The sequence below is a fragment of the Drosophila willistoni genome (assembly GCF_018902025.1).
Source record: "Drosophila willistoni isolate 14030-0811.24 chromosome XR unlocalized genomic scaffold, UCI_dwil_1.1 Seg41, whole genome shotgun sequence".
In the NCBI taxonomy this organism is placed as follows: Eukaryota; Metazoa; Arthropoda; class Insecta; order Diptera; family Drosophilidae; genus Drosophila; species Drosophila willistoni.
The window spans coordinates 973,953-1,000,178 of record NW_025814058.1 but is presented as its reverse complement, the minus strand read 5'-3'; the positions used below and the strand labels follow the sequence as shown (position 1 = coordinate 1,000,178).

The 26,226-nt window shown below is 36.1% G+C and overlaps 4 protein-coding genes across 4 annotated transcripts; 2 read left to right on the top strand and 2 right to left on the bottom strand.

Moving 5' to 3' along the window:
• Window positions 1-238: 238 nt before the first annotated feature.
• Window positions 239-2,344, bottom strand: LOC6642987 (GDP-Man:Man(3)GlcNAc(2)-PP-Dol alpha-1,2-mannosyltransferase). The gene is made up of 5 exons (XM_002065794.4): window positions 2,269-2,344; window positions 1,786-1,981; window positions 1,254-1,712; window positions 415-1,091; window positions 239-352 (listed from the first exon to the last, which is right to left on the bottom strand). The coding sequence occupies exons 1-5, from the start codon at window positions 2,280-2,282 to the stop codon at window positions 262-264; spliced, it is 1,437 nt and encodes a 478-aa protein (XP_002065830.3). The 5' UTR covers window positions 2,283-2,344; the 3' UTR covers window positions 239-261.
• Window positions 2,345-2,680: 336 nt separating this feature from the next.
• On the top strand, window positions 2,681-3,823 carry LOC6642986. The gene is made up of 5 exons (XM_002065793.4): window positions 2,681-2,859; window positions 2,922-3,085; window positions 3,149-3,282; window positions 3,347-3,417; window positions 3,472-3,823. The coding sequence occupies exons 1-5, from the start codon at window positions 2,779-2,781 to the stop codon at window positions 3,562-3,564; spliced, it is 543 nt and encodes a 180-aa protein (XP_002065829.1). The 5' UTR covers window positions 2,681-2,778; the 3' UTR covers window positions 3,565-3,823.
• LOC6642985 (IQ and AAA domain-containing protein 1-like) lies at window positions 3,722-6,980 on the top strand. The gene is made up of 8 exons (XM_023176174.2): window positions 3,722-4,466; window positions 4,596-4,926; window positions 4,995-5,284; window positions 5,359-5,515; window positions 5,569-5,832; window positions 5,899-6,056; window positions 6,129-6,712; window positions 6,776-6,980. Exons 1-8 carry the CDS (start codon window positions 3,731-3,733, stop codon window positions 6,875-6,877), a joined length of 2,622 nt encoding a protein of 873 aa, XP_023031942.1. The 5' UTR covers window positions 3,722-3,730; the 3' UTR covers window positions 6,878-6,980.
• On the bottom strand, window positions 6,918-26,150 carry LOC6642944 (fat-like cadherin-related tumor suppressor homolog). Its single transcript, XM_047012252.1, has 20 exons — window positions 26,037-26,150; window positions 22,127-23,003; window positions 19,386-22,067; window positions 19,105-19,312; window positions 18,981-19,042; window positions 18,761-18,916; window positions 18,327-18,699; window positions 17,249-18,257; window positions 17,000-17,185; window positions 16,759-16,933; window positions 16,431-16,693; window positions 15,648-16,365; window positions 15,397-15,580; window positions 14,490-15,331; window positions 14,121-14,429; window positions 8,680-13,987; window positions 8,120-8,398; window positions 7,623-7,802; window positions 7,437-7,565; window positions 6,918-7,362 (listed from the first exon to the last, which is right to left on the bottom strand). The coding sequence occupies exons 2-20, from the start codon at window positions 22,961-22,963 to the stop codon at window positions 7,238-7,240; spliced, it is 14,025 nt and encodes a 4,674-aa protein (XP_046868208.1). The 5' UTR covers window positions 22,964-23,003; window positions 26,037-26,150; the 3' UTR covers window positions 6,918-7,237.
• Window positions 26,151-26,226: the final 76 nt, after the last annotated feature.

Below are 26,226 nucleotides of genomic sequence, written 5' to 3'. Positions count from 1 at the left end.
TATCCTTAAAAGTTCAACTGGTTAGCGCGCATGCGTTACCAGTGAAAAGCTCAAGAAAGCTTTTTTATAGATAAACTTCAGTGCAATGGTTCCGAAATCCATGAAATCCTTTTTGCACTAGTTCCAATTCGTTCATGCGTATTTTAATGTATATATACGAACATACATGTACATATGTATGAAAGTTCTATTCTAACTTACTAAAACTCTCTCAATCGAATCAAATACAATGGGTAAATTGGGTTTCAGCAAATTAATACTTTATTCTAGGTTACTTTTGGAAAATAAAACGGAAACAGCACGCAAGAAGTTTGTTTCGAATTCCTTTTCAGAAAATCGCTCAACTGACGATCTGAAAGTGAAAGAAAAATAATGAAATATAATGTAATGAAATGTGTCTTTAAAATGTAATACCTTGCCGCTTGACGAACATTTGCATTATTTTCGGACGAATTGACAACAATGTGTAGAATGTTTTCAGCGTATTCAACAGCGTCTATTGCAAGATATCCATTTTGGGAACCTTCTGAAGCTTCAATAATATCTAATAGGGGACCACCAGACCTGTGCGCTATCATTATAAGACCAGCTGCCATGCATTCCACAATTCCAATGCCGAAATGCTCATTCCACATGGTATGCAGGCCAATTTTCGATCGTTGAAATAGCTTTAATAGATCATCGTAGGGAACATTGACTTTGAATTGAACCGAACGTTCGAGGGACAAATGCTTTGACAGATCCTCCATGTTTTTCAGCCGTTCATAATCTTCTTCATTACGACAAGATCCGACAATGATTAACTGTATTTTATTCCACAGAGCTTCGTCATGGGCCAACAATGTCCTCAGTTCATACATCGCTTGTAACTGCAACGGATGGTCTTTCTCTGGACGAAATTGTCCAACAGATAATATAATAATGTCATCATTGTTATCCTCACGCTCAAGTTGTTTCAAACGCTTAACTTCACAGGGTGGATAGACACGATGCGTCTTAAACGGTACATCCCAAATCTCTAGTATATGGTTTTCCGTCCATGTCGAATTAACCATAATTGTATCAGAGCAACGGCCAGTCCATTGATACATCTATAATAAGAATATAAGTTAAAACCGAAATGACTGTACGTATTGGGAATGGGTGTTGGCTCTCGGCACAAAGTAGAGTGAGACAGCATGCTTTTGAGTATGAGATAGTAGATAGGAAGTTACAGAGGCATTTGTTGCAAAATCAAATAACTAGGGGTTTACCTTTGAAAACAAGCGATAATAAACCAGCTTCATCCATGTAAGGAACGGATTTCTTGCCACATAAGCTTTATTGTTGTGAGCCGATTGACGAAATTGAACCTTTCTCAACATATCTGTGCTAATTATTGGATAATGGACATAGCAGCCTATTTTTGATTTTGCAAGGAATCGAAATAGAGGATATGTAAAGGCGTAGCCCATGGTATCTATAAAAATATCCGGTGGGAATTTGCATAGCGCTTCAAAACCGAGAAGCATTGATCCAATACTTTGCCCCAATAACGTAAAATGAGGATATTTCTTGGCTTCAATCCAATGTCGGTGTTTTAAAAATACAAAACTTATATTATCATTATCCAGCGATATGTTGAATACATTTTTCGCTTTCTGTAGAATGGCATTTGGTGATGTTTCAATGTCACCTGTATAGATTATAAGCTTAATGTTGTCATATTTATTCTGTAATGAAATTGATTGCAAAACAGTTGTTATTATTAAATTGATATTTGTTATTTGCTTATGACAGATATACCTGCAATGCTCGTATAGCACACCACAAGACGCGTTCTCCACCGCCGCCTGCATTGCAATACGGATGAAATATGCCGACATGGACTACATTCTTATCTGCGGAGGAACGCAATTTTTGTTTTCGAGACAGAAGCCATTGCCGTAGGGAAATGAATAAGATAAACACTATTATTGGAAGGGCCAAGACCGTCCAAAATCTGCAAAACAAAGCGGATATGTTTGTGGTTTTAGCGACATCCGGGTAAGCAATTCAGGTCTCTTCTTAGCCGGCAGCATATCAGTATTTTCCGAGTTCCACGTCAGATATATTCTAAGTCGTGTCGTGGAACATTAACAAAAACTTTGGGGGGAATATGTGTTTAATGTTGAAGTGATAGCGTTTATGTATTTGTGCACTGATTATACTGGCCCTGAAAAAAGACCACCGACAATGAATATAAAACGAAACTTAAAAGATAATGAAATGAAAATTGTTTATACAAACAGTGGAATAAACATAATATTTAAGTATTTTCGCCTATTTGTATTGTTCTTATTTGTAACACTGTCGATCAGCTGATACCAATCGACATTAGCCAACACTTCTGCAAAATACATCGCCGCTACATATATGCCTTCTGTTAAATTGCGAGCTGGTTCTTTTAATAACAAGCAAGTAAATACAATGCTGACCATATAAATGGAAAGATATGCCTATAGTTTATTTAAATCTTTACCGAAAAACTCGACTTTGTTTTATGAATTTAGTTTTAAAAGGCTTTTATCCGTACTAAAAATTTGAGAGTTGAACTAGTTTCTTTTTCTCTGCAAATTAACAGTATCCAATTGGACATGTAACATACTCAAATTGGAGAAAGGTTAACAGTTCCAATTTGTTAACAGAATCACACTTTTGGCCAATTAGCAACACTGTTTCAAAGTTAAAGATTATAAAGGCAATCCGTAATAAACAAAGCAATTGCGATAAATAAGTAAATAAATATTTTAAGCCGCAATGGAATACGTGCGTTCTATTTGGACTTGCGTTGCTTCGATTTGCACCTGCTGGCAATGCAACGAAGACTTAGGCACACAGGTAACTGCCAAGAATTATCAATACACATAAACTTTTTATTAAATATTCTTTTCATTTTGCAGGGCATAGAACCAACTGAGAGGACACACCTTCTAGCCGACACCGAGAATCATAGTCCAGCTTTGCGTAGAAGTAATTCTGTTGACTTAAACAATGATTATTCCCAGTCCCTGCCCAAGAAGGATGATCAGAATGCATTATCTAGACTGGTGCAAAACACAGCCATGTTCGTATAGTATTATACGTAATACATACAACCTAAATAACTAATAAATTATGTATATTTTAGAAATATGATTAACGTTAGTGCCATGGACTGCCAAAATCTTGAACATCAAGAATACACAGACAGAATTAAGTTATATTCGCAGCGCATGCAACAGATATGGAACAATGTTCAGCATCCTGGAGTCGCTACCAAAGGTACGCAAAATGAGATTGTCCTTAAATGTAAATAATAGTCTTTCCAAACATTTTCAATCTACAGGCCTTTTAAAAGATGTTCCCAACCATCAGTTTTATGCTTCGAAACCAATATTTCTGGAAGATACAAATCAGGTAATGTTACGACTTGTATTTTCTTTATTTTTACTAATGACACTTTCATTTTAGATGAAATGGCTTATTGAAAAATCCCATGGGGCAGTTTTGGAAATCCAGATTGACCATAAGGAGTCAGTCGTTGTGCCATTTCGTATACCTTAAACACCCTTAAAAAAAAAACAAAACACAAAAATTTCGACTTGTTTAAGATAAAGTAACCTCTGGGAAATCAGTTAACTGGCCTTATTATTATATTTAGTACCTACATAAGTATAACTAACATAAAACTATTGCTTTGAACATTTATATCCAAAAGAAGTATATCAATATGTCTTTTGATTTAAATCATAAGTACTGGATATCTACTAGAAAAGATATTGCACAACTAATAAAAAAGCAGAATCGTCTAAAAACAATTGAACCTCCTGAAGATAAAGCCATATCATTCAAAATTTTCTCCGAACTATATGTTCTATATGTGGAACTCGTCAATAAGCTAAGTTTCATTTACCATCACACTTATCAAGTGCAAAAACGTGCGGTAGTCCGCACCCTTGTAGAAAGCGCCACACAACAACTAATGAGGCTCAAGGACGAATTGAAGAACATGGAGCTAAATGAATACGTTTACATAGACAAGGCCTTAATCGCTAAACGTTTGACTCCACGTGATTTGCTGATATGGAGATCACCCCAATTTCTCTATCGTCGACCATTGGATGTGCAAAATATTTTAGTAGAAAACAAATTGTACATGAATGATGAGGAAAAAGAGGAAATAGCATCAAAGGATTTGGTTAAAGTTACTGAGGCCATAAAACTAATACAAGCACATGAACGAGCACGTCGTGCTCGAGTTTATAAGGCAAATATCAAATATGATAAGAAATTCATTAAAGTCTATCAAAGAAAGAAAATCAGCTATCGATTCACATTTAAACCTGAACAAGCCATGAGCATTCCAGTTAAAAGAACCATATTCAATTCTGACTATATCAAGTCCACAGAAGGTTGTGATGAACTAAAAAATAAAGACGTTAATTTGGACATTCATACGACAGATGGTAAATATACAACACAAATTGAGATTTAATATATCCAAAGTGTAATTACACCCAAGTTTCATTTAAAGTCAAACTGCCCCCCATCCTAAATTTATGTTGGTTATATGTAGTAATAAATAATGTTTTCAGCCGAGGAAATTAAAAAAGAAAACATACGAAGAGAGGAGGCAGCATCGCAAATTCAATCCTTTTGGAGAAACTATCGAGCAAGGAAAATGATTAGAGTTAAAAAGAAATTCAAAGAGGAATTATTTGGAATGAAAAAAACGAGAAAACTACTTCGACCCAATCAATTTGCCAATTCTGTCCTGGAGATGTATAAAGGTGAAATGTTAAAGAAAAAACTAGACGAGGATTTTTTGAAAATAATAAGTGATGAGCGAACCAGATTACTACAAGTCCGTTCACCATGGATAATGGAAGATATATCAGATCATATTCGTGCCTGGTTTGAGGATTTGTGAGTGCAAATAATGAAAATTTCATTTTCTAATGCTTTGCTCACAAATGCCAATCCTCCCTCCGCAGCTATGTGAAAACGGGAAACTTTCATCCTTATCCTGATCCAATCAAAAATGGAACCGTTTTAGTTGTGATCGATGAAACTATGACTCCATTGGAATTTCAGGAGACCCTGAACAAAAAGCCAATGACAAAGGAAGAGAAAAAAAAATTGGCCGAAAAGAAGAAGAATGAGAAACAAAAACAAAAGGAAAAAATACGTAAACAGAAAATGAAAGAAGCCAAGCGTAGGAAAAAATTAAAGGATGCAGGAATCATTGATGTTGGCTATGAGATTGCAACAAGCAAAGCAATAGGTATAGTTGGAATTCTTTCATTAGACAGATAAATAGATATAGAATATACATAATCATGCAAAATACTTTTGCAGAGAAAATTGAAGAAACAATGAAGGATTTCTCAATTCAATGGAGAAACATTGATGAATATCTAAACAAAAATCATGATCCCATCAAGGACTGGATCACCGAAGAGGAATTATCGAAAATACATCAGGAACTCAGAAATTTAGTTGACGAATATATGAGGTGAGTGAGATCTAGTCTTATAACTGATTTTAATGTCTACTGTATATTTAAAGAGTTGAATATGAATTGCTAAGAAAGGCTCTAGCAAAAGATACAAAGACCAAATACAAGCCTCAAAAAGTTCGTAAAGCTAAGAGCAAGAAGCCCAAAAAGAAGAAAAAACCTAAAGATATGACTGAGGACAGAACTCTCGATTCATTATATAATGAGCTAAAAGATGGGGGTATTATCGAGGATGTTTCCCACAGGGACTTTAATGAATTTATTGCTGATTTTAATTTTGTTGCTGACGACACAAGAGACGAAGACAATTTAACGTAAGTAATTAATTGGTTAATCTTCTTTTCCATACTACATTTATATATGTCTTGAAATTCATATAGAACTCTTGGCCCAGCAAAGGGAGATATAAAAATGATTATTCAAGAAAGTATGCTGGGCATGGGAGAGTTTGATATTCCAAAACCAAAGTCAATATTATTAATTGGTCCACTCAATTGTGGTAAAAAATTGCTGGTTAATATAATTGCTTCGGAGTTAGGTAAGAGTTTTCAGAAATTTTCACAAGGACTACTATAATATGTCTCTATATATATCGATTCCCCTTATACAGATGCAGTCTTTATAAACTTGAGCCCCGAAAAGATTTATAAATATGCTGATAATATGAAATATTTCTTACATGTTGTAATGAAAGTGGCAAAGGCCTTTCAACCGGCCATATTGTATGTTGAAGAAGCTCATCGTCTATTTTGGAAGAAAATCCCTCAAGATCAAAAGGACATTAATCCTAGGCTGCTTGGTCCATCGATTTCAAAGAAAATCTTAAAGGTACTCAAAAAAACCGATAAGGTTATCCTACTTGGCACTAGTAGCATGCCATGGTCAGCGAAGGGCAAACTCAAAAAAGTGTTCCAAAAGGTTTTGCTTATTCCTAAATGTGATTATGGCACTAGTTTTTTGCTTTGGCTAGAACTGATGACGGAGCATGCCACAGACGATATCAAGGATTATGCATATTCGGCCCTTGCCAGGATTCTGCAGGCATATAATTCTGGTGATATAACAGCCAATGTGTCTGATACTTTGAGTATAGAGCGAACAATGCGTCTTCGTACCGAGCCATTGAGCCCAAATGAGTTTTTGGAATACTTTTTGAGCAAACACGATCCGCCAATGTTTCCACCGGAGCCAAAGGTAAATAGTGTACAAGTAAAACTCATCAAATAGCTAACACATAATTTTGGTATTGTTCAACAGCTTATGGAAAAATTCAATAAATGGTTTGGAAAATCAAATAAATTTTTAAAACTACGACGCAAGTTTATGGCCAAGAAGAAGTCGAAGGAGAAGAAAAAATAATAAGTAAATGATTTATAAAATTATAAACAATCAATTGTTATATATGGAATGTTGTGTGTATGTTGTATATTCATAATATATATGTATAATTGGCATACCTTAACAAAAATAGGTACTTAGATTAAAGATCTAGAAAAACCAGGTAAAACAACTTTACATACAAAGACGCAAAGTTTGGTTTTGTTTTTGTTTCTGCTTATGATATCGCATAGCTTTTTAGGACTCTTTGAACTCTATAAATTATGGTAAAAACATTTTTATTGTAAATATATATTTCTAGTCTTCAGTTCTTATAAAATTAATATTAAGACATTAAATACGTTTTGTAAAACTTGTATTTACATAATGTCATTCAATTTATCATTGTTGCGGTAAAAACTCTTCTAATTCTGAATCTTCAATTTCACAGAGTCGAACAGAAATATTGCTATTGGAGCCAACCTCGCCGATAGGACGTGGAAAAAGATACACTTCCTCTGATGTTTCTACAAAAAATAAAAAAAATGTTTTTAAATTTAATTAGATTTGGTTAATCTGCATAATTCTTTTGAGAACTTACCACTCTTTCTTCGCTTTCCAATATCTTTTTTCATAATTGGACCTTCGTTCATTGAGCTTTCACCCTCTGTTTCACTTGGAAAATGGATTGCAGGTAAATATGAGTCGGGATGTCGTAAATATACTTTGCCTGTTGAATATATATATGTCAGATTGAATATTTATCATTTACAAATTATTCATTTACCTGTATTTGATTTGTAGTCTTCATTCTCGCTATTATTAAAAGAACTCAGTCTTGATACAGATTGATTACTTGAGTTCGGCATCATAAATGGTTGAATGCAGCTTTCGATCTCGGAGTCCATATATTCGGATGCAATATCCTCATTTAGAGCGGCTATATCTCTAGTTGGATCGACTTCTCCTATTAAGCAAATTAATTAATTTGATTGAAACAAAAGTTTAATTTTTTTACGATATTTTGACAGACTTAAATATGAAATTTGATCTCGTAGGGAGGGGAAATTTTAATTTCTTTTTGAAAATAAGCAAATTACAAATAAAGTTTAATATAAAAAAGGCCAAGAGAAACACCTAGGCTATATTTTAAATCTACTTTATGTTTCTACTTATTGACTTTAAATTGTCTTGGTTTATTGTTAGTAATATTTAATATGAAAGGAAAATTCATTCCAGTCTAGTCGCAATATCGAGCTTATAATTTGTTTTGTGTACACTTACTGTGAACGAAGAAAGTTCTTTTAGACTTTGACTCGTTACTGTCATTACTGTGGAAGCTTGATGAATCAGGTACCTCGGCTCCTGGAACTTCGGTTATATCCGGCAACGGATTATGACTCTTCCGAACCCAGTCGGAACAGTCCCAATGGTATTGGCCATTAGTCAGTGCAGAATAATCAGCAAAACTTGAGGACGAATGGCACACATTGGGCATCGCAACCTGAATCAGTTTTCCATTCGACAAGCGGCTCATTTGAGACCCATAGTCTTTTTTAAGATCTGAAAGGGGTAACACCAATTATTAGAGTTTTTTTTTTTTTTAGAGAGAACAAGGAGTATCGAGTATTCTATGACTGTGAGGTAAAAGACATTGAAAAAGACAAACTTATGTTGTCTAAACATAGGACCAGCATATGCAATTTAATTCATTTAACTAGCTACAACAGCTTTTCAAAAGGAACAAAATGAAATATTTATAAGATAAAATAATAATAAACATTTGCAACAAAAAACTAATGAATTTCTTTGATGGGAATTTCCAATTCTATTTTAAAACTTACCATTGTTTAGTTTATTTTCAAATGTTTTTAAATGCATCTGTTCAGTCCACTCTTGTTTATAGCTGGCATTATCACCATCGATTGAGTTGCAAGCATTTATATTCACATGTTGATTAGTTCGATTTACTTTTTGATATTCAAACGGTATGTTCTCCAGCTCATCACCAGCCGATCCGTAGCTACGCAGGATATCCAGATTATTTACAAAAGTGGTGGTATTTAAAAATAAGTTATCATTTGTAGCCGGTGTATAGCTGATTGGACGCTGATTCACTTCCAAATTACTTATTTTGGCATTCACTTTGCACGACTTGTCCTTGTCCAATAGCGAGTTCAAATTGGCCTCCTTATAGGATTGTTGACTCTTTGCCTTTCCCATTCCATTTCTTGTGTTCGACGATGGGTTTCTCTTCAAAACGACACAGCAGATTACAAAACTGATGATAACCACGACAATGGCTAATCCTAATAGAATTCCGCTAATATGTTCGAGTGAAAAGTTTTTCAGCTTTGTTGAAATGGAATTTGAATAGAGTGGATCACCGCAACTAGCACCAGTTAGATATGAAGGACATATGCATCGGAAGCTTCCAGCTTCATTGATACACGTGGCTCCATTACCACAGGGCTGATTCTCGCATTCATTGACATCGATTTCGCAGCTTGGTCCTGTATAACCGCGACACAAACAGTGCGACACGCCATCGCCTTCCTCACAGATTCCCCCATTTTTGCATGGGTTCGGTGTGCAAAACTTGCCGTATTCACATCTCTTACCGGATAAATGCAACGGACAAGTGCATGTATAATTATTTGGCTCCAGATAGTCGCAACGTCCCCCGAAGAGGCATGGCGCCGAAGAGCATGGATCCAGATCAATTTCACACATACTGCCCGAGAAACGTGAATGACAAATGCATTTGAATTTATCTTTTCCCAGCTCCTTGCAAATGCCGCTGTTCATGCAGGGCTGTGCCCCGCATATGCCCAGATGCACCAGTACATTCGCCGGATCGCATTTGAATTCAACATTTGTGAATCTTTTCAGGGCCGCTATGGTGCTTCCGCCGGAGATGTACAATGGCAGCGACTCCATGGCAATCTTGATGTTCGCCATGCAACCAACGAAGCCGCGTTGGATGTCCTCATAGCCAATTATCGACGGATGCGGACGCACTTCGGCGCCAACAAAGATGTCATTCGATTGAATATTCAGTATGCCATTCACCCCTGGAGCACTTCCCTGCGAGACGTGTTTATTATCCACAATGATCTTGGCGCTATTCAGTGTCCGCTCCAGCATAATGGTATGCCATTCGCCATCTGCAATGTAAATGCTCGATACGCTTATGACACCCTCGCCTGAGCCCAGATCAAATCTGTATTGAACAGCTCCATTGATGATTTCCAATATGTTGTAATCCACTTTGCCGCTGGCATATAACAATGTGCCACTTTGCTGTACAGTTCGAATTTGCAGCGAGTACGAGAATTCGTTTTCCAATGTGTTCTTCGCCTTTATCTTATTTATCTTATAATGGGCATAGCTCTTGCCGCCAAACGAAACGGCGGTCAGAGAACTATCATCACAAGTCTCATTTATGCATTTCGATGATTTGATTTCACAAAATGCTCCCGAATATCCCTTCGGACAAACGCATTGATAGCCCAGCTCCGATTCGGATGGCACACAATTCTTTTCAGCTGAACAGGGCTCCAAGGAGCAAGCATTGATCGATTCATTGCAGTTTTTGCCATCGTAGCCGGCTTTGCAAATACATTTGTTGGCCATTACATAGGATGGGGCTGCAAAACTTATCACATCCGTTGAGACAGTTGTAATATTATTCTTGAGTAGGCGAATAATCTGTTTGCATTTGCCATGAACACATGTGTTTTGTTTAGTCTGGCAAAAGGTTGGCAGAATCTCATCAATTGCCAAGTTCGAGCCATTCTCGATTTCGATTTCCTTATTCAACAGGGTTTGACGTATTTCATCGCTGGTAAAGAAGGCATCGGAATCCGGTATTATTTGCTGTTTGCGTACTGCAAATACCACATTTAAATTGCTATCCACAGAGCGTGTTGTCCTTCGATGATCTGGGCTAAATTGTGCCGTAGTAGTTTCCGGTTGCAAAGTTATTAAAATGACATCCTTTTGCCGACAACGCATAATATCCCGTATAGAACGCATGAAACTTTTCCTGTGACTCAATAGAAACTGCGAGGCGGACACTTTATGGAATCTAATGACAGCCGATTCTTTAACCATATCTATTGTAACAAGCTCCACATTCACTTTCACTGTAGAATATACCGTGAACTTGCCATCCGAGACAGATACATTTAACTTGTATTGACCGATGTCTAGATTGGATATGACATAGATTTTTCCTGTAGTTTTCGTAATATTGAAAAGTTTTGATGTAATGTATTCGGCTTTAGTGACTACCAGACTGTAGGTAAGCTCATCGTATTTATCCTGATCTGAGGCATGAAGTTTTCCAATGAAAGCACCCGAGAAATCATCTTCAAGTGAATTAACCGTGATCTCCAATGGAGTGACAATTGGCGGATATTGACTCTCTTCAATGATTTTGACCTGAACCCAAGTATCGGAATATAGGGGCGGAGTTCCATTGTCAAATACCCGAATTTGTATGGAGAATTCATCTTGCAATTTGTGATTGAAACGCGATGCCGTACTCAAGGATCCATCTTGTTCGAGTCGAAACAGACCTCCTTCGTTACCGGATCGAATATCGAATGTGTAGGGCGTACTGTTGGGTGGTTCATCTGCATCCGACACATCAAAAGTGATGAGAACGTAGCCCAGTGGACGATTCTCTTGAAGAACAATCGTGTAATTCGGACTGGAGAAGACTGGATTATTATCATTGGTGTCCAAGACAACAATAATGATTTGTACACTGCCACAACGTTGCGGAATGCCCCCGTCACAGGCTTGAATCTCTAGATTATATTTGGCTTTCGTTTCACGATCCAGTGGCCTGGCAACGCATATTGTTCCATTAATCTCGTCAATTGAAAACTGTCCGAAATTATCGCCTCCATTAATGTTATAGTGTAGCTTTGCATTTAAACCGGCATCGTCATCAATGGCCTTCACAGTTGCAATTTGTTTGCCCAAAGCTATATCCTCGAGTACATTAACCCGGTATATATCCTGCACAAATTTGGGACTATTATCGTTGACATCTAAAACGGATATGTTGACATGGGCTATATTACTCAGCGGCGGTGTGCCACGATCAATGGCCTGTATGGTCAGATAGTAATATTTGGACATCTCATAGTCAAGCGATTCATTCAGCGTTAATGCACCTGTCTTGGAGTCAATAGAGAATTTGCGTTGCTCGTTGCCACCCATAATATAGTAGAGGATGTCCGCATTCACACCAATATCCTTTGAGGTGGCATAGACGGTACAAACCTCTACCCCGATGGTAGCATTTTCATGCACTTGACATAGATATTGCCGTAGACTGAACTCTGGCGGATTATCATTGATATCTAAAATGTTGATCAGCAAATTGGCAGTGGAATATAATCTCGGCACTCCATGATCCTCAGCTTTGACTGTTAAATTGAACATTGGTATGGTTTCACGATCCAGATTCTTTTCCAAACGAATGATACCAGACGATTTGGAAATTTCAAAATGATCATAATTTTGTCCCATCAATGAGTATCTGACTTTTCTGTTAACCCCGAAATCCTTGTCAGTTGCATGCACCTTTGTGATTAATGTCTGCAATTGGGCATCCTCTGGTATACTCACTATATATTGATTCATTGAGAATATCGGTGCATTGTCATTCACATCGTTTACGGTGATTATTATTTCGGAAACGCATTCATGTGCCAATTCTTTGCCATCCTGTACATGGGCAACAAGCTTATACTTTGGGCATATCTCTCGATCCAGAACTTTAATCACTTTTAGGCTACCCTTATCTTTATCAATAGTGAAGTCATCGGAGCCCTTGCCAGATATGAAATAACGCAACTTGAAATCGTCACTTGAGTCAAAATCAATAGCTTTAACATCCGTCAAAACTGTGCCCGCAGGAATGGATTCATTTACATTAATGTGATATCGAGGTTTCAGGCAATATGGCAAATTGTCGTTTATATCTTTCACTTGAATCTCCACATTTGCTTCGGCAATGAATTTACCATCGGTGGCCAAAAGGCTCAAGTTGTAGAATGATATATTCTCTCGATCCAATTGCTTTGTGATGAACAACTCGCCGGTTTTACCAATTTGAAATTGTGACTGATTATCGCCAGCTATTATATAATAGTTCATCTCCTGTTTCTCAATGTCAGGATCTATTAGTAAAAAGTTATCCAAGACAGTTCCAGGCAATGCATTTTCCGACACAGTAATTTTATTAATGGGCAACTTGAATTGTTGGGCATTGTCATTGCAATCGACCACTTTAATTGATACTGGGACTTTTGCATCATGCTTGGGATGTCCGTTGTCTGTGGCAATTACTTTCAAATCATACTCAGATCTCAGCTCTCTATCCAGGGAAGCTAGCAGGGTAATCCAACCAGTGTAAATATCGATGTCGAATATGTTGCTAACACTTTCTGAATCATTTTCGAAATAGTATCGAACATCGCCATTGGGACCACTATCGGCATCTGTGGCGGTTATCTTAACAATCGAGACCACTTTGTCGGTATTCTCTGCCACGCTGGCACTATAAAATGAACTGTCGAATTGCGGATAGTTATCATTTTCATCTCGCACATGGATAACCACGTCGGCATAGGCATATAGAATCGGCACAGTTGTTGTCTCCGCCACGACAATTAAATAATGCGTCTCCTTTTGCTCACGATCCAAGGTCTGCTCCAGAATCAATTCACCAGTGTCAGATACATAGAATTTATCTTGGTCTTCCGATATAGAGAATTTAAACGAATAGTTTCCAAATATATGCAGTTTTGTGAGAACTGTTCCCGGCGATGTGGACTCAATAATCTTCAATATAATCGATGTTTTCTCAAATGTTGGTATAACTACATCGGGACTTATCATTTCAATCGACACTGGTATATCGCTATGAAAACTGGGCTCACCACAATCGGAAGCGCGTACAAAAAATTGAAACATTTGATTTTCATATTTTTTCAAATTCTTTTTCAGTTTGATTTCACCGGTATTCTCTTCTATTTCAAAAACATCTTTAAGCGCAACATCTTTTGAACCGTGAACGATCTCATATTTAATTTCACCATTGTTTTTGATATCGTTATCCATGGCTTTTATCTAAAACAAAAGTGTATATTAAATTGCTTAATTAGATTTCATATTTCAACTAAATTGATAATTTTAATGATTATGCCATCAATCAGTCCGTGAATCATCTATTAAATGAAAGTATATTAAACCATTTACTTACCAACAGAACTGAATCATCGGGCTGGGCATCGGCGCTAATAACAATTTTGTATTCTTTTAAAAAGAAAAACGGACTATTATCATTAATGTCATTTATCAGGACTTTTAGGGTTGAGAATCCAAATTTACTGCCTCCATCAGTTACTTTTAATAGTATATTAAACTCTGCCCTCTGTTCGCGATCAAAGGTTACTTTCGATGTTATTAAACCCGTACTGCGATTGATATCAAAGAACTTTTTCATTTCTTCCGAGTCAATTTCATAATAGAGACTAGAGTACTGTCCAATGTCACTATCTGTTGCCTTCACCTATAAGAAAGAAAGATTTTTAAATAAAATAAAAATTAGCGGGCAAGAGAAAATGCATACCGTAATAATATTATGGCCATGCAGCAGATTTTCCGAAATTTGTGCCTCATAGGCAAAGTTTTCAAACTGTGGACTCTTTCTATTCTCAGGCAGTAAGACAATCTTCAATCGAGCATATGTAGTATGTACGCCATCCGACACGGAAATATTCAAAACAGTATTCGTTTTGTCGGTGAAATTTAACATATTTTGAAGGGTTATTACTCCGCTGTATTTATTGATGTTATACGTTTGCAGATCGTTGCCATAAATAATCTTGTATTCCAAATTATTTGCATCACATATATCATTGTCATACGCTTTGGGTAGTGCCACGAATTGTCCTCGTTTCGCTGCCACAGATAGCTTAGTGAAAAATGACGGTTCAATAAAGCGGGGAGCATTGTCATTGAGATCTTTCACTGTTATGAAAATGTTGCATCTGGAACTTAATGGTGGAGAGCCGTGATCTTTTACATGTACGACAATGTGATGAAATTTCTTCAGTTCATAATCCAATGGTTTTTTCAGATAAAGATGGCCCTCATTAATATCAATGTAAAAGATTTCCGAATCATTTTCACTGTTGATGGATTCAATAAAATAGGAAAGCTTCGCATTTGCACCAGTATCCGCATCTGTGGCATTTATTTTCAATATCTGAGATGCAAATGGAGTATTCTCTGGCAGCGTAATATTGTAAATATCGCTTTCGATTTCCGGATAACAATCATTTACATCAATGACAGTGACAGAGAGGAACACTTCTACATAAATTCCAGAAAAGCTGTCCGTTGCTCGAATTGTTATATCATGATTTGTTTGCTCTTCATAATTTAGCTCGCTAACCACATAAATTGATCCTAAACAAAGACAAAAACACACAATTTACTTCTATTATTATTAGAAAGTTATATTTTTAATTTACCTGTATTGTAGTCAATTTCAAAATGTTGATCCTTATCCTCAGACGAAATGGTGTAGATAAGTTTTCTATTTAACGGACTCTGAGCTTCAATGGATATAGACAACACTGAATAAATTTCCACATCTTCTTTGACACTGACATCGTAGAATTGTTTTTCAAATATGGGCATCGATCGATCTATCACCTGTAAGCGAATAGAATGGATCAAATGAATACATCTTCTATACAAAGATAAGATAGCTCAAACTTACTTTTACATTGAGCGAGACCTCTGAAGAACATGGATTGATTGCTCCATCGTAGGCGGCAACTGTAAGTTGATAATTCTGGTTATGCCCTTCGACATGCTGTTTAATCGAAAGCTCTCCACTCTTTCTGTCCAATTTGAACAGCTCTCCATTTCCCTTTTTTAGCTCATATCGCACTTCTCCATTTTCCCCAGTATCCAAATCGATGGCCTTAACATGCATGATAACTGTGCCCTTTTGATCATCAATCGAAACGGTGGCATAATATGGCAAGTTGACAAATATTGGGCAATTATCGTTTACATCCAATATGGAAACATGTATCGCTGTGACTGCTCTTCGATTATTGAACTCAATTCCATCGTAAAATAGAGACTTTGCCTCCACAAACAGTTTATGCATATCTTGCACTTCCCGATCAAAGATAAGTCCTGTTGTTTTTAAGGCTCCCGAACTTATGCCAATGTCAAACATATCAGTTGGATTAAGGATGCGATATTCAACGTTCTCATTCAAAGTGTTTCCTATGACATTAACTATTCCCAAATGGGACACTTTTGTGCTATTTTCAACAGCTGAAAACTTATAAATTTCGTTTTGGAAAATGAAATTCGTATCTGCCGTAGACGCAATGTTTATTTTAACAAGTAGGATTGCCGAGAAGATTCCATCAGAGGCACGAATGTGCAACGTCAAATCACCATTTATTGAATTGAAGTTTCTAAAAAGGAAATTATTATATGATTAGATAGATTATTTAAATTGAAAACCACGAAAAGGATTTACCTAGTTGTTAGAATTCCTGTAAACTGGTTTATCTGAAAACCATCATTAGCATTTCCATCTACAATATCGTAACGTATACTATCATTATCCGCATCAAATGCATTAATATGGGCAACAAATACGTTCTCAAAGGTTGGCAAGAATAAAGTTACATTGAGATCTCTTTCATCGAATATGGGAGGGCAATCGTTGATATTGCTGACATGTATTATAACATGTGCTTTTGTGATCGAATGCAGTTTCGGTTTGCCCATGTCGCTTACCTATTTGTATATGAATGTTAAAAGGGTTAGTCAACATTTTTTTGTTTTAGAGTCTTTTCAGTTACCGTAACATAAAACGAATATCTTGAATCCTTCTCATAATCCAATCGCTGTAAAGTTTCAATAGTCCCCGTTGTTGGATCTATTTTGAATAAGGACTTGGCCAAGTCATCATTTATGATATATTGCACCATTCCATTTAATCCAACGTCGGCATCAGATACATTTAGTGTAAGATGACTACAACAGATGAAAATGTGTTGGTTTTGTAAACGCAGTCGGGTGTATTCATTAAGACAAAGTTACCTATTTTTTGAATCATGCATTCGTTGGACACGTGATCCCACCGTAGCGGACTCTGACACTGTGCCGACATATTCGCTTTGAAGGAAACGTGGAATATTGTCATTAACATCCAAGACATGGACTATTATATTTTGAGATGACGAGCCCGAAGCCATATTAGTTCCTTGAACAGTCAAGTTAAAGAACCTAAAAGAGTAATACAATTAATTTAAGTCAATATAGCATTTTCTATTTCGTTGAAATACTTACTTGTTGGTCTCATAATCAATATTTGAATTGATAACAATGACTCCAGTCGATGGATTAATTCGAAAAGTATCGTTGATATTGCCATCAATAATATTGAAAAAGACCGATGATGATGAACGTGCTGTTACTTGTGTCACAAATGTTCCAACACTTAAATTCTCAAAAATTTCCAGTACAATAGCATTGGGAAAGAATTTTGGTGGATCGTTTTCAGACATGGTTACAATGATATGCACTGGAATTTGAGATGATAACGATGGATTGCCCTGATCTGCTGCTTTTATTTGTAGCATATATTCTTGCACATTGTTAATATTAAGCTTGCCAGCTAATGTTATAATGCCAAAGGTTGAGTCGATGGCAAACACACTGCCCACATTACCAGTAATTATAAAGTAACGCAGTTCAGCGTTTTGACCACTGTCTCTGTCAATTGCCAGAACTTCAGTGAGCTTAGAGCCAATTGCAGCACTTTCGGGCACTTTACTTTGTATGATTTTTGCAGTAAATTCCGGATAATGATCATTATGATCATGAACATTAACGATTATCTTGGCATAGTTCCTTTTGCCCGGTGTACCCTGATCTTTTACAAAAACCACAAGTATATGCTGGGCCGTTTTCTCAAAATCTAGCCTCTGGGTGACAATAACATTTCCACTGATCGAATCGATGCGAAACAATGCTAAAGAAGATGGATCTTGTGTGGCATGGAGATGATAAAATAACTTCTTATCCTCATCTTTATCAGTTGCATGAAGTTGCATTATAATTGACTCTTCTTCAATATTTTCCGATATATTCACATGGTATATATCTTTCGTAAATTGTGGTGTATTGTCGTTGGTATCAATTACTTGGATAAACAGATTGGTGTAAATTATATTTGAGCCGTCAGTCACACTGATTGTTAGATTATAACTTGTTTGCTTCTCATAATCTAAAGGCTTCGACAGAAGTATATTTCCATTGTCTCGGCCAATATAAAAAGTGTTTTCCTCGTTTCCACCTGCACAATTAAATCAGTTAGACAAATAAAATATATACCACGCTTAGATCGTAAGTTGAAATTGCTTACCTGATATATTATACCACAGCTGGTCGTTATCATCATCAATTGCTAGAATTTGCATCACTAAAAAACCCGGCTTATCGTTTTCCGTTAAGTCGACCACATTATCAGTTTGTTTTCTAACTAATACAGGCGGATTTGGTGAATTGGATTTAATGGGAATCACGACAATGTTAACTCGTGTGGTTTGACTTCTTTTCGGTGTACCATTATCTTCGGCTCGTATATTGATTTCAAATTCGAAATCAGGCTCCAAAGATTTGGTAATGAAAATATGCCCACTTGCATTGTCAATACGAAATTTGTTTTTCCCTTTACCGGATTTTATTGAATATGTGATACGTCCATTCTCTCCATCATCAATATCAATCGCATGCACCTAAATGTTTAATTAAAATTTGGCTTAACTATTGAAGTGACTCTAAATTAATCCGACTTACCTGAAATATGGATTCATTGGCAGTGGCTGTAGAAGGAACCTGTATTTTATAAGCTCGTTGATCAAACTCCGGGCTATTATCGTTAATATCCAAAACATTAACTACAATTCGAGTTGTAGAAGCTAAAACTGGCGAGCCATTGTCGGAGATAGCAACCTAAAAATAATAATAATAAATTAGTTTTCAGTGCTGCGAATAATTTTCTCCTTTAAAAACTCACTTCTAAAATGTGTTCAGCTTGATTTTCTCTGTCGAGTTTTCGTGCTGTCGTTTTAAGAACCCCTTAAAATCCAAAAAAAAACATATTAAAAAAGATTTGAAACTAATCTGTTAGACTAGTTTACCTGTTACTGAATTAATCTCGAAATATCCAACCAGATTTCCGGATATGATGTTATAGGTAATGGATTGTGTGTCATCTCTATCGGGATCGATTGCAGTGAGTTTAATTATTTCAATATTCTCGGGGCTTCCTTCTGTTACGTTGACATAGTAGACTGGTTTACTTGTTAGGGGGATATTGTCGTTTTCGTTTTGAACTTCTATGTATACCTAAAAACAGCAAAAGCAAAGCAAAAGAACAAAATGTTAAATTCGTTCTAGCTAATCAAGTTAAATTGCTTACCTCTACACAGTTACTAAGCGGAACTATAGCGTTATCCTGGGCGCATAACGTTAACCAATAGAAGCTTTTGGTTTCTGCATCCAGTTGGGACAGGGAATGTATTGAGCCTTTATCGTTGACCGAAAAAATACCCAGACCATCGCCACCAGTGATGGAGTACGTGATTTTGGCATTCATATCAATCTCGTCCATATCACGGGCAGTTACATTCAACACGAATGTGCCCTTTGGTCGATTTTCTTTGATTATCCCTTGAAACACAAAGTCATCAAATTCAGGAGCAAATCGATTTTCATTAACATCAATTATCTCAATTACAATTGGCATATCGGATGTTAATGACGGACTTCCGCCATCGATGGCACTCACGACAAGGTTATGCACTTGGCGGTTTTCATAATTCAAGTATCCTTGCGTCCGTATTGCACCCGAGTATTTATCAACTTGAAAGAGGCCCTCATCTTGCGGATCTTCCTTGAGGGAGAAGAGAATATTTGCATTTGGTCCAATATCTTGGTCAATTGCCTCAATTACGGCTATCACTGTGCCACGGGGCAAGTCCTCACGAACTTTGAATATATACTCTTGCACACCAAACACTGGAGCATTGTCATTGACGTCGTCAACCAAGATGTATACAAGGGCTTCCGACGATAGAGTAGGCGTACCGCCATCCTTGGCGGTAATGTGCAAAGCATATCGATCTTGTTTCTCTCGATCCAATGGTTTACTCAATACAATGCAGCCGGTTGTCTTATTGACAACAAAATCATCACAATCGACGGATAATTCGTATGTTATATATCCATTGACTCCCGAGTCTGCGTCTGTCGCATATAAACAATAGATAACCGTACCGATACGTGCACTTTCAGTCAGTCGAAATGTGGCTAATGATTTCTGTAGGACAGGTGCATTATCATTTACATCAATGATTGTTATTGGCAGCATTTTAGATTGAGATTTCATGGGATATCCAAGATCATAAACGGTTATGTTTAATACGTATTCGTTTTGTCGTTCTCTATCCAAGTATCCAATAATTTTCAGCTCACCAAGATCAGGATCAACACGAAACACAGAGTCATAGTCTCCATCGGATATCACAAACACTAATTTTCCATTGTAGCCCAAATCTCGATCTCTGGCCTCAATCCATGCCACAGTCTCTCCCAATGGGGTGCTTTCGTTTAGAAATAACTCCTGTGGGAAATTGATAAACTCCGGTCTATGGATATTTTGACCATAGCGACTGGGTGTTAGTGTCAGGTCACTTAGAACCGATAATGAGACGCTTTTCATATTATTTTTCTCTGCTAATGCCAACGATTCGGCAAGCCTTCGGGCAACTCCCGTTTCGCGGCATTCGAATGAACCAAATCCTTGCAAAATATTCGAATCTTTATGCAAACTGTCGATTAAATTAATATTAATAGTAAGTTCATCGGAAAAATGGGTCCCATCTGTGGAAGATATTTTGATGACACGATTATCAATCGCAACATCCATTAAATCGCAGCCAATGGATATTGTTCCAGTGGTTGGGTCCAAGTTAAAGCAACCATCTTCATTGCCAGAGATTGATCGATATGCTATGATGTCACCATTATCAAAATCAATTGCCGATACCGTGAATATATCAGATCCGATTGGCGCTGATTTCAATATCTTCCCATAACAATTGATTCTCTCAAATTGGGGCCTATTGTCGTTAATATCCTTAACGACAATAGACAATTCTATTTCAGTCTGTCTTCTATAGGGCAAACCCCAATCGGATGCACGTATTATTAATGCATAATTCCTTCTCATTGTTTCAAAATCAATTAACGATGTCGTCCTAATTATACCTGTAAAATGGTCAATTTCAAATGGAACTGTGTTCAGGTTTGCAATACTATAAGATATGTATGCGTTTTCGCCGGAATCCTTATCCTTGGCTGACACTTTAGCAACAAATGAGCCAGATAAATTATTCTCGTTAATACTTATATTTCTGTTCATATTCTCAAATATCGGATCATTATCATTCATATCTTGTATGTTAATTTTGACCTTAGCCGACGACTGTTTCCTCGATCCAACATTTGCCTGATCAATGGCCGATACTGTCAATGTGAATTGTGATTTCCTTTCTGCATCCAATTGCTTTTTCGTATATAGCATACCCGAATCGGGATTTATGCGAAACTCGCCGCCCTCATTGCCACCGACAATTTCCAAATATACTAAAGCATATTTCCCCAGATCAGGATCACTGACTTTTAACCTAATAACTGGCATATTAATGGGTGCTGTTTCCGGTATGGAAACCTCATAAATTTCTTGCGTAAATATCGGAACATGTTTGATTTCTGGTTTCATTTGTATCGAAACCGTTTTGTAGGTAAATCTGGACGGTGTGCCCAGATCTTCGGCTCGCAGAGTTAAATTGTATATGAAATGCTGTTGGCTCAGCTGTGCGAATTTATTAAGCTCAATATAATACTCATTTTTAGTTTCAGATGGTCGTAAAAGGAACGTTCCATCGGGATTGCCATCAAGTATTTCCAAACTTTTAATCATTCCACTCTTTCCAACGTCTTTGTCGTTCACCTTAACAATTCCATAAATCAAGGAATCTGATGTGGGTGTGACACTTGAAAAGGTTGTGGCATAAATTTCAGGTGCATAAAAGTTAACCTTTGAAATAAAAATATACAATTATATTCACTAGATGATATTATTCAGAGTCTTCTTACCTGTTTCACCAGTATTTGCACCTTTGATTTACTAGCTTGATGATTTTGTTGATTAATCGAAGATCCACGATCATTTGCCAAAACTGTAAGATCAAAACTTGAATGCTCGGCATATTCAAGCGGTTGCAATAGGGTTATATCTCCTGTAGTTGGATGAATAGCAAAGTATTCGCTATCCATTAAAAAACTATAGTAGATTTCACCATTTATGCCCAGATCTGCGTCATCTGCAGTGACTTTCAGTATGCTTTTATGTTTGGGCGTGTCTTCTGGGACAGTTACAGCATATTCGGTTGGATAGAAGAGTGGACTTAAGTCATTACGATCTAATACTTGAATATGAACCGTTGCATCTGCTTCGAAGCTGGTAGTATTCTTATCATCCAAATAATTTACAAGTGCCCTTATCCTTAATGTATATTCTTCAGTTTTCTCTCTATTTAGCACTACATTGCTTGTTCGCGTTCGTATGGCTAAAAAGGCATAGTTTCCAACCAGTTTTTCTTCAGCTTTAAATACTTTATCCTTATCTCCACTTATTATCCTATATTTTACATCGCAATTTGGCCCGATTTGTAATCCAGCCAACTTCTCATGCAATATCCCCTTTGCGTATGTCTTTCCAAGACTATTCTCCGGGATTGTAACATTATATACATGATGGCTGAATCGAAAATGGTTTTCCAATTGTTTACTGTGTACTGCATGTTTATTGTTTTCATCATTATTTTTGGAATGTACATGCTTTGTTAAACAAAGATAACACGTTAGTAATATCCATTTCCACAACATAAATTTACTTCCTCTAACATGTGCAACATATTGTTTAATCTTCATGTTAGACTCTAACGGTTATTATTTCACATATTATCCAGTTCTAAAATAAAAAAAAAAAAGAAAACAAAGCAAAAATAATAATAAATGAAAATATGAGTAAACATTTACAGTTACAATCATAATCAAATTAATGCTATTACTTATTACAATTATCCTAAAATGTTTTCAGTTTTAGTGCTCTGAAATACAATATTCAAAATAATAAATAAAACACACACCCAAAAGCTGCGTCGATGTCGAAACGAACCCTATCCAACGAATAGCTGAAAAACGAATTCAGCCATGGCAAAACATATTTATGTGTTTACATATTCTTTTCACTTACAATAAAAAGATGCGAGGGTTGGTCGGGAGGTTGACCTAGTCACACAGTGTGTTGGCAATACGTTACTCTAATTGAAACATGAATTCATCAACATTTTATACACTGATTAAATGTTTTAGTATCTTATTTTCTTACAAATTTGTATACATATATGAATCATGTTTATCAATCTGATTTAAGCTCATAGTAAAGAGCCCCCAGCAGATGAAATAATAATGATCGAATTAAGGCGATATAGTATTTATTGACTACGGCAAACCCAAACACGTGAGCCGTACTAACTTTGTTAATCTTCCCCCACTTATAAATATGTGTCAAAGTAAAAATCTTTTCCACCAGAAAAAGGGCTAGTAACTAAAGCTGAAATAAATATCATATATTTGTATGACAGCTATACATATCCGATAAAGGAGCCATATTTTAAGTGCACTAGATGTATTCTGTAAATATTTATCTTCCTGATAAGACAAAAAGTTTCCTAAAATAATTTTTTTTGGCTTCTCGTTCCTATGGGGAAGCTACATGATATAGTCGTCTGATTTTTATGAAACTTGACACAAATAATCGTCAATGTATTCGTTACAAAAGTATTAAATTTTATGGAAATTGTTGGAAAACTTGTAAAGTTTTTTATTTCTAAACTTCAAAACTAAACTAAACTAACTAACCATTAGAAAAAGATTGTAATAGAACAAATTTTAATAAATTTATTAGAATAGTTTTAAAGAATAACAACAAAATTAATAACGTTCACTGTTTTTAATCAATCATTTCTATATAATATAGTAAATCGGACTATCTGAATCTGATATATAGAAAAAATAAAAGCATATATATCTTTCAATTTGCCTCAATCCAGGCCAACAGACGGACGGGTGGACATGCCTATATGAACTGATGACTTTATTTATTTTATATGGTCAAAAAATGGTGTTCAAATCTCTGACCTAGTTATGAAAAAGCCAAAAGTTTCTGGCATTTTATATTTTATCTTTCAAAAACTTATTTGTACATAATTTGTTAATGTCATTAAAATTTCGCAGAAAGTAGTCAGAGGTAACAAATATGAAAAGGACGAAAACCCAATTTCTATTTCTATTACGAATGTACATAGACTGATGATTAATGGCATTTTTGTTATCAAAACATTATTCTCTAGTAATTTGATCATATTTTTCAATGATTATCCAGACAAAACAACAGACCAGACGCGCGGCTAAATAGAGTCCATTTCTAACTCTTTTTGGTTTTGATGCCTCGATTGGAATCCACATACTCCCCGGCTCTCCTTGGGTCCTAATGATTATGGATTCAAGTTTCATTCTCCATTTTCCAATTAAATCAAATTCTCCTGTCGCAAACAAATCACAAACCCTGGCGCCTCTATCTCTTTAATGTTTACTTAATTTGTGATAATAATAGATAAAGAGAAACGTGCACATGGTAAGAGTTATTTTTTCGTAAGAAAAATTGTGTCATTTCACATTTTGTGTAAATTCGAAATGCAATGGATGATTCAAGCCAAAAATATTCTTATACATACATATGCAATCAACTGCACTGAACCCTTGCACAAAATGATATCTAATCATATTCGATTACTAATGACAAAAGTAGCAATTGCAAAAATTAAACAAAATCCAAGAATTTCATTTAACTTTTCTGTCAATATCTCAGAGAGTTAAAGTTTAAGCAATTTTTTGTGTACTTGAAATTCGTATAAAAATATTGCAATAATATTGATTTGTGCCATTTGACGTGTCAGCTTTTGTTTATATGTGTATGGGTGGTCCTTCTTTAAATCCAGCTCTTCAGAAGGCTGAGAAAATGTAAACATTGAGACAGAAGAGGAAATTACATTGTGAATGAACCATCAAATCACTAGTTGAGTAGTTTATTTGATTTGTGTGAGCAGAGCACATAAAAATGTTTATAAATTTGCTGCAAGTTCTTTAGAAGGCCATAGAAGACAGAAGGAAAATTACTCACTCAAATCACAAGTGAAAAAGTTGTTATGCATAAATTGATCAACTAATGAAAAGAAAAACAATGTCACCAAATAAGTCAAAGGCTTAAGGTGGTTGGTTTGGTTGAGTTTAACACAGACTTCCTATCCAGTTCTACTATTTAAACCAACATGATGCATATTCATTCATACCCGTTTCTTGTACAACTAACTTGTATTGGATCAAGGTTTTCATTCAAAAATGCGTACTAGACCCTTGACCAATGTTTCTGTTGCCATTCTGCCCCATTTAGATCTCTCCAATATTGCCAAATATGCTCCATTTCCATATGCGTGATGATCCCTTCCCTGGGCGTTGTAGACTTCTGGCCAAAGTGAATATGCTCATTTGTCGAGTGTATTAACAAGGCTGAATGTCGGTCTATTTGGAAATTTGTTCCGCACGAAACTATTTACCACTCATTGTTGAGTTGTTCCCGGAAAAAAATAGATGGCTTTAGACTAGAACACAATCGATCACGGATTATGTCCTATAATTTATAAATACACATTAATTTAACTGACTTGGGAACCCATTTATGTATACATATGTATGTACATACATACATGTGTATTAAAGTAACACATACTTGTAAAAAAAAAACCACTGCGTTGCATGTGCACTTATGTATATGTGCAGCCCACACACACATATGCAAGTCAATTGCAAATGATTAATACGTTGTTCAGTTCTTTAACCATTACAAAATTCTGATTCATTTGTTAGCCACAATTATACATACACTATTTAAACAGAAGTTTTATTTACACATTGGCACTTTTATTTTATAAAAACTAAACACCAAGCTGAGCCGCTTTTAACAAAGACTTCAACAAACACACACACACACATATGGTCTGGCTGGAGTGTGGGTAGTTACTGCGTGCGTGATCGCTTAGTGTGACCATCTCAATTAGTGGAGCCACTGTGCC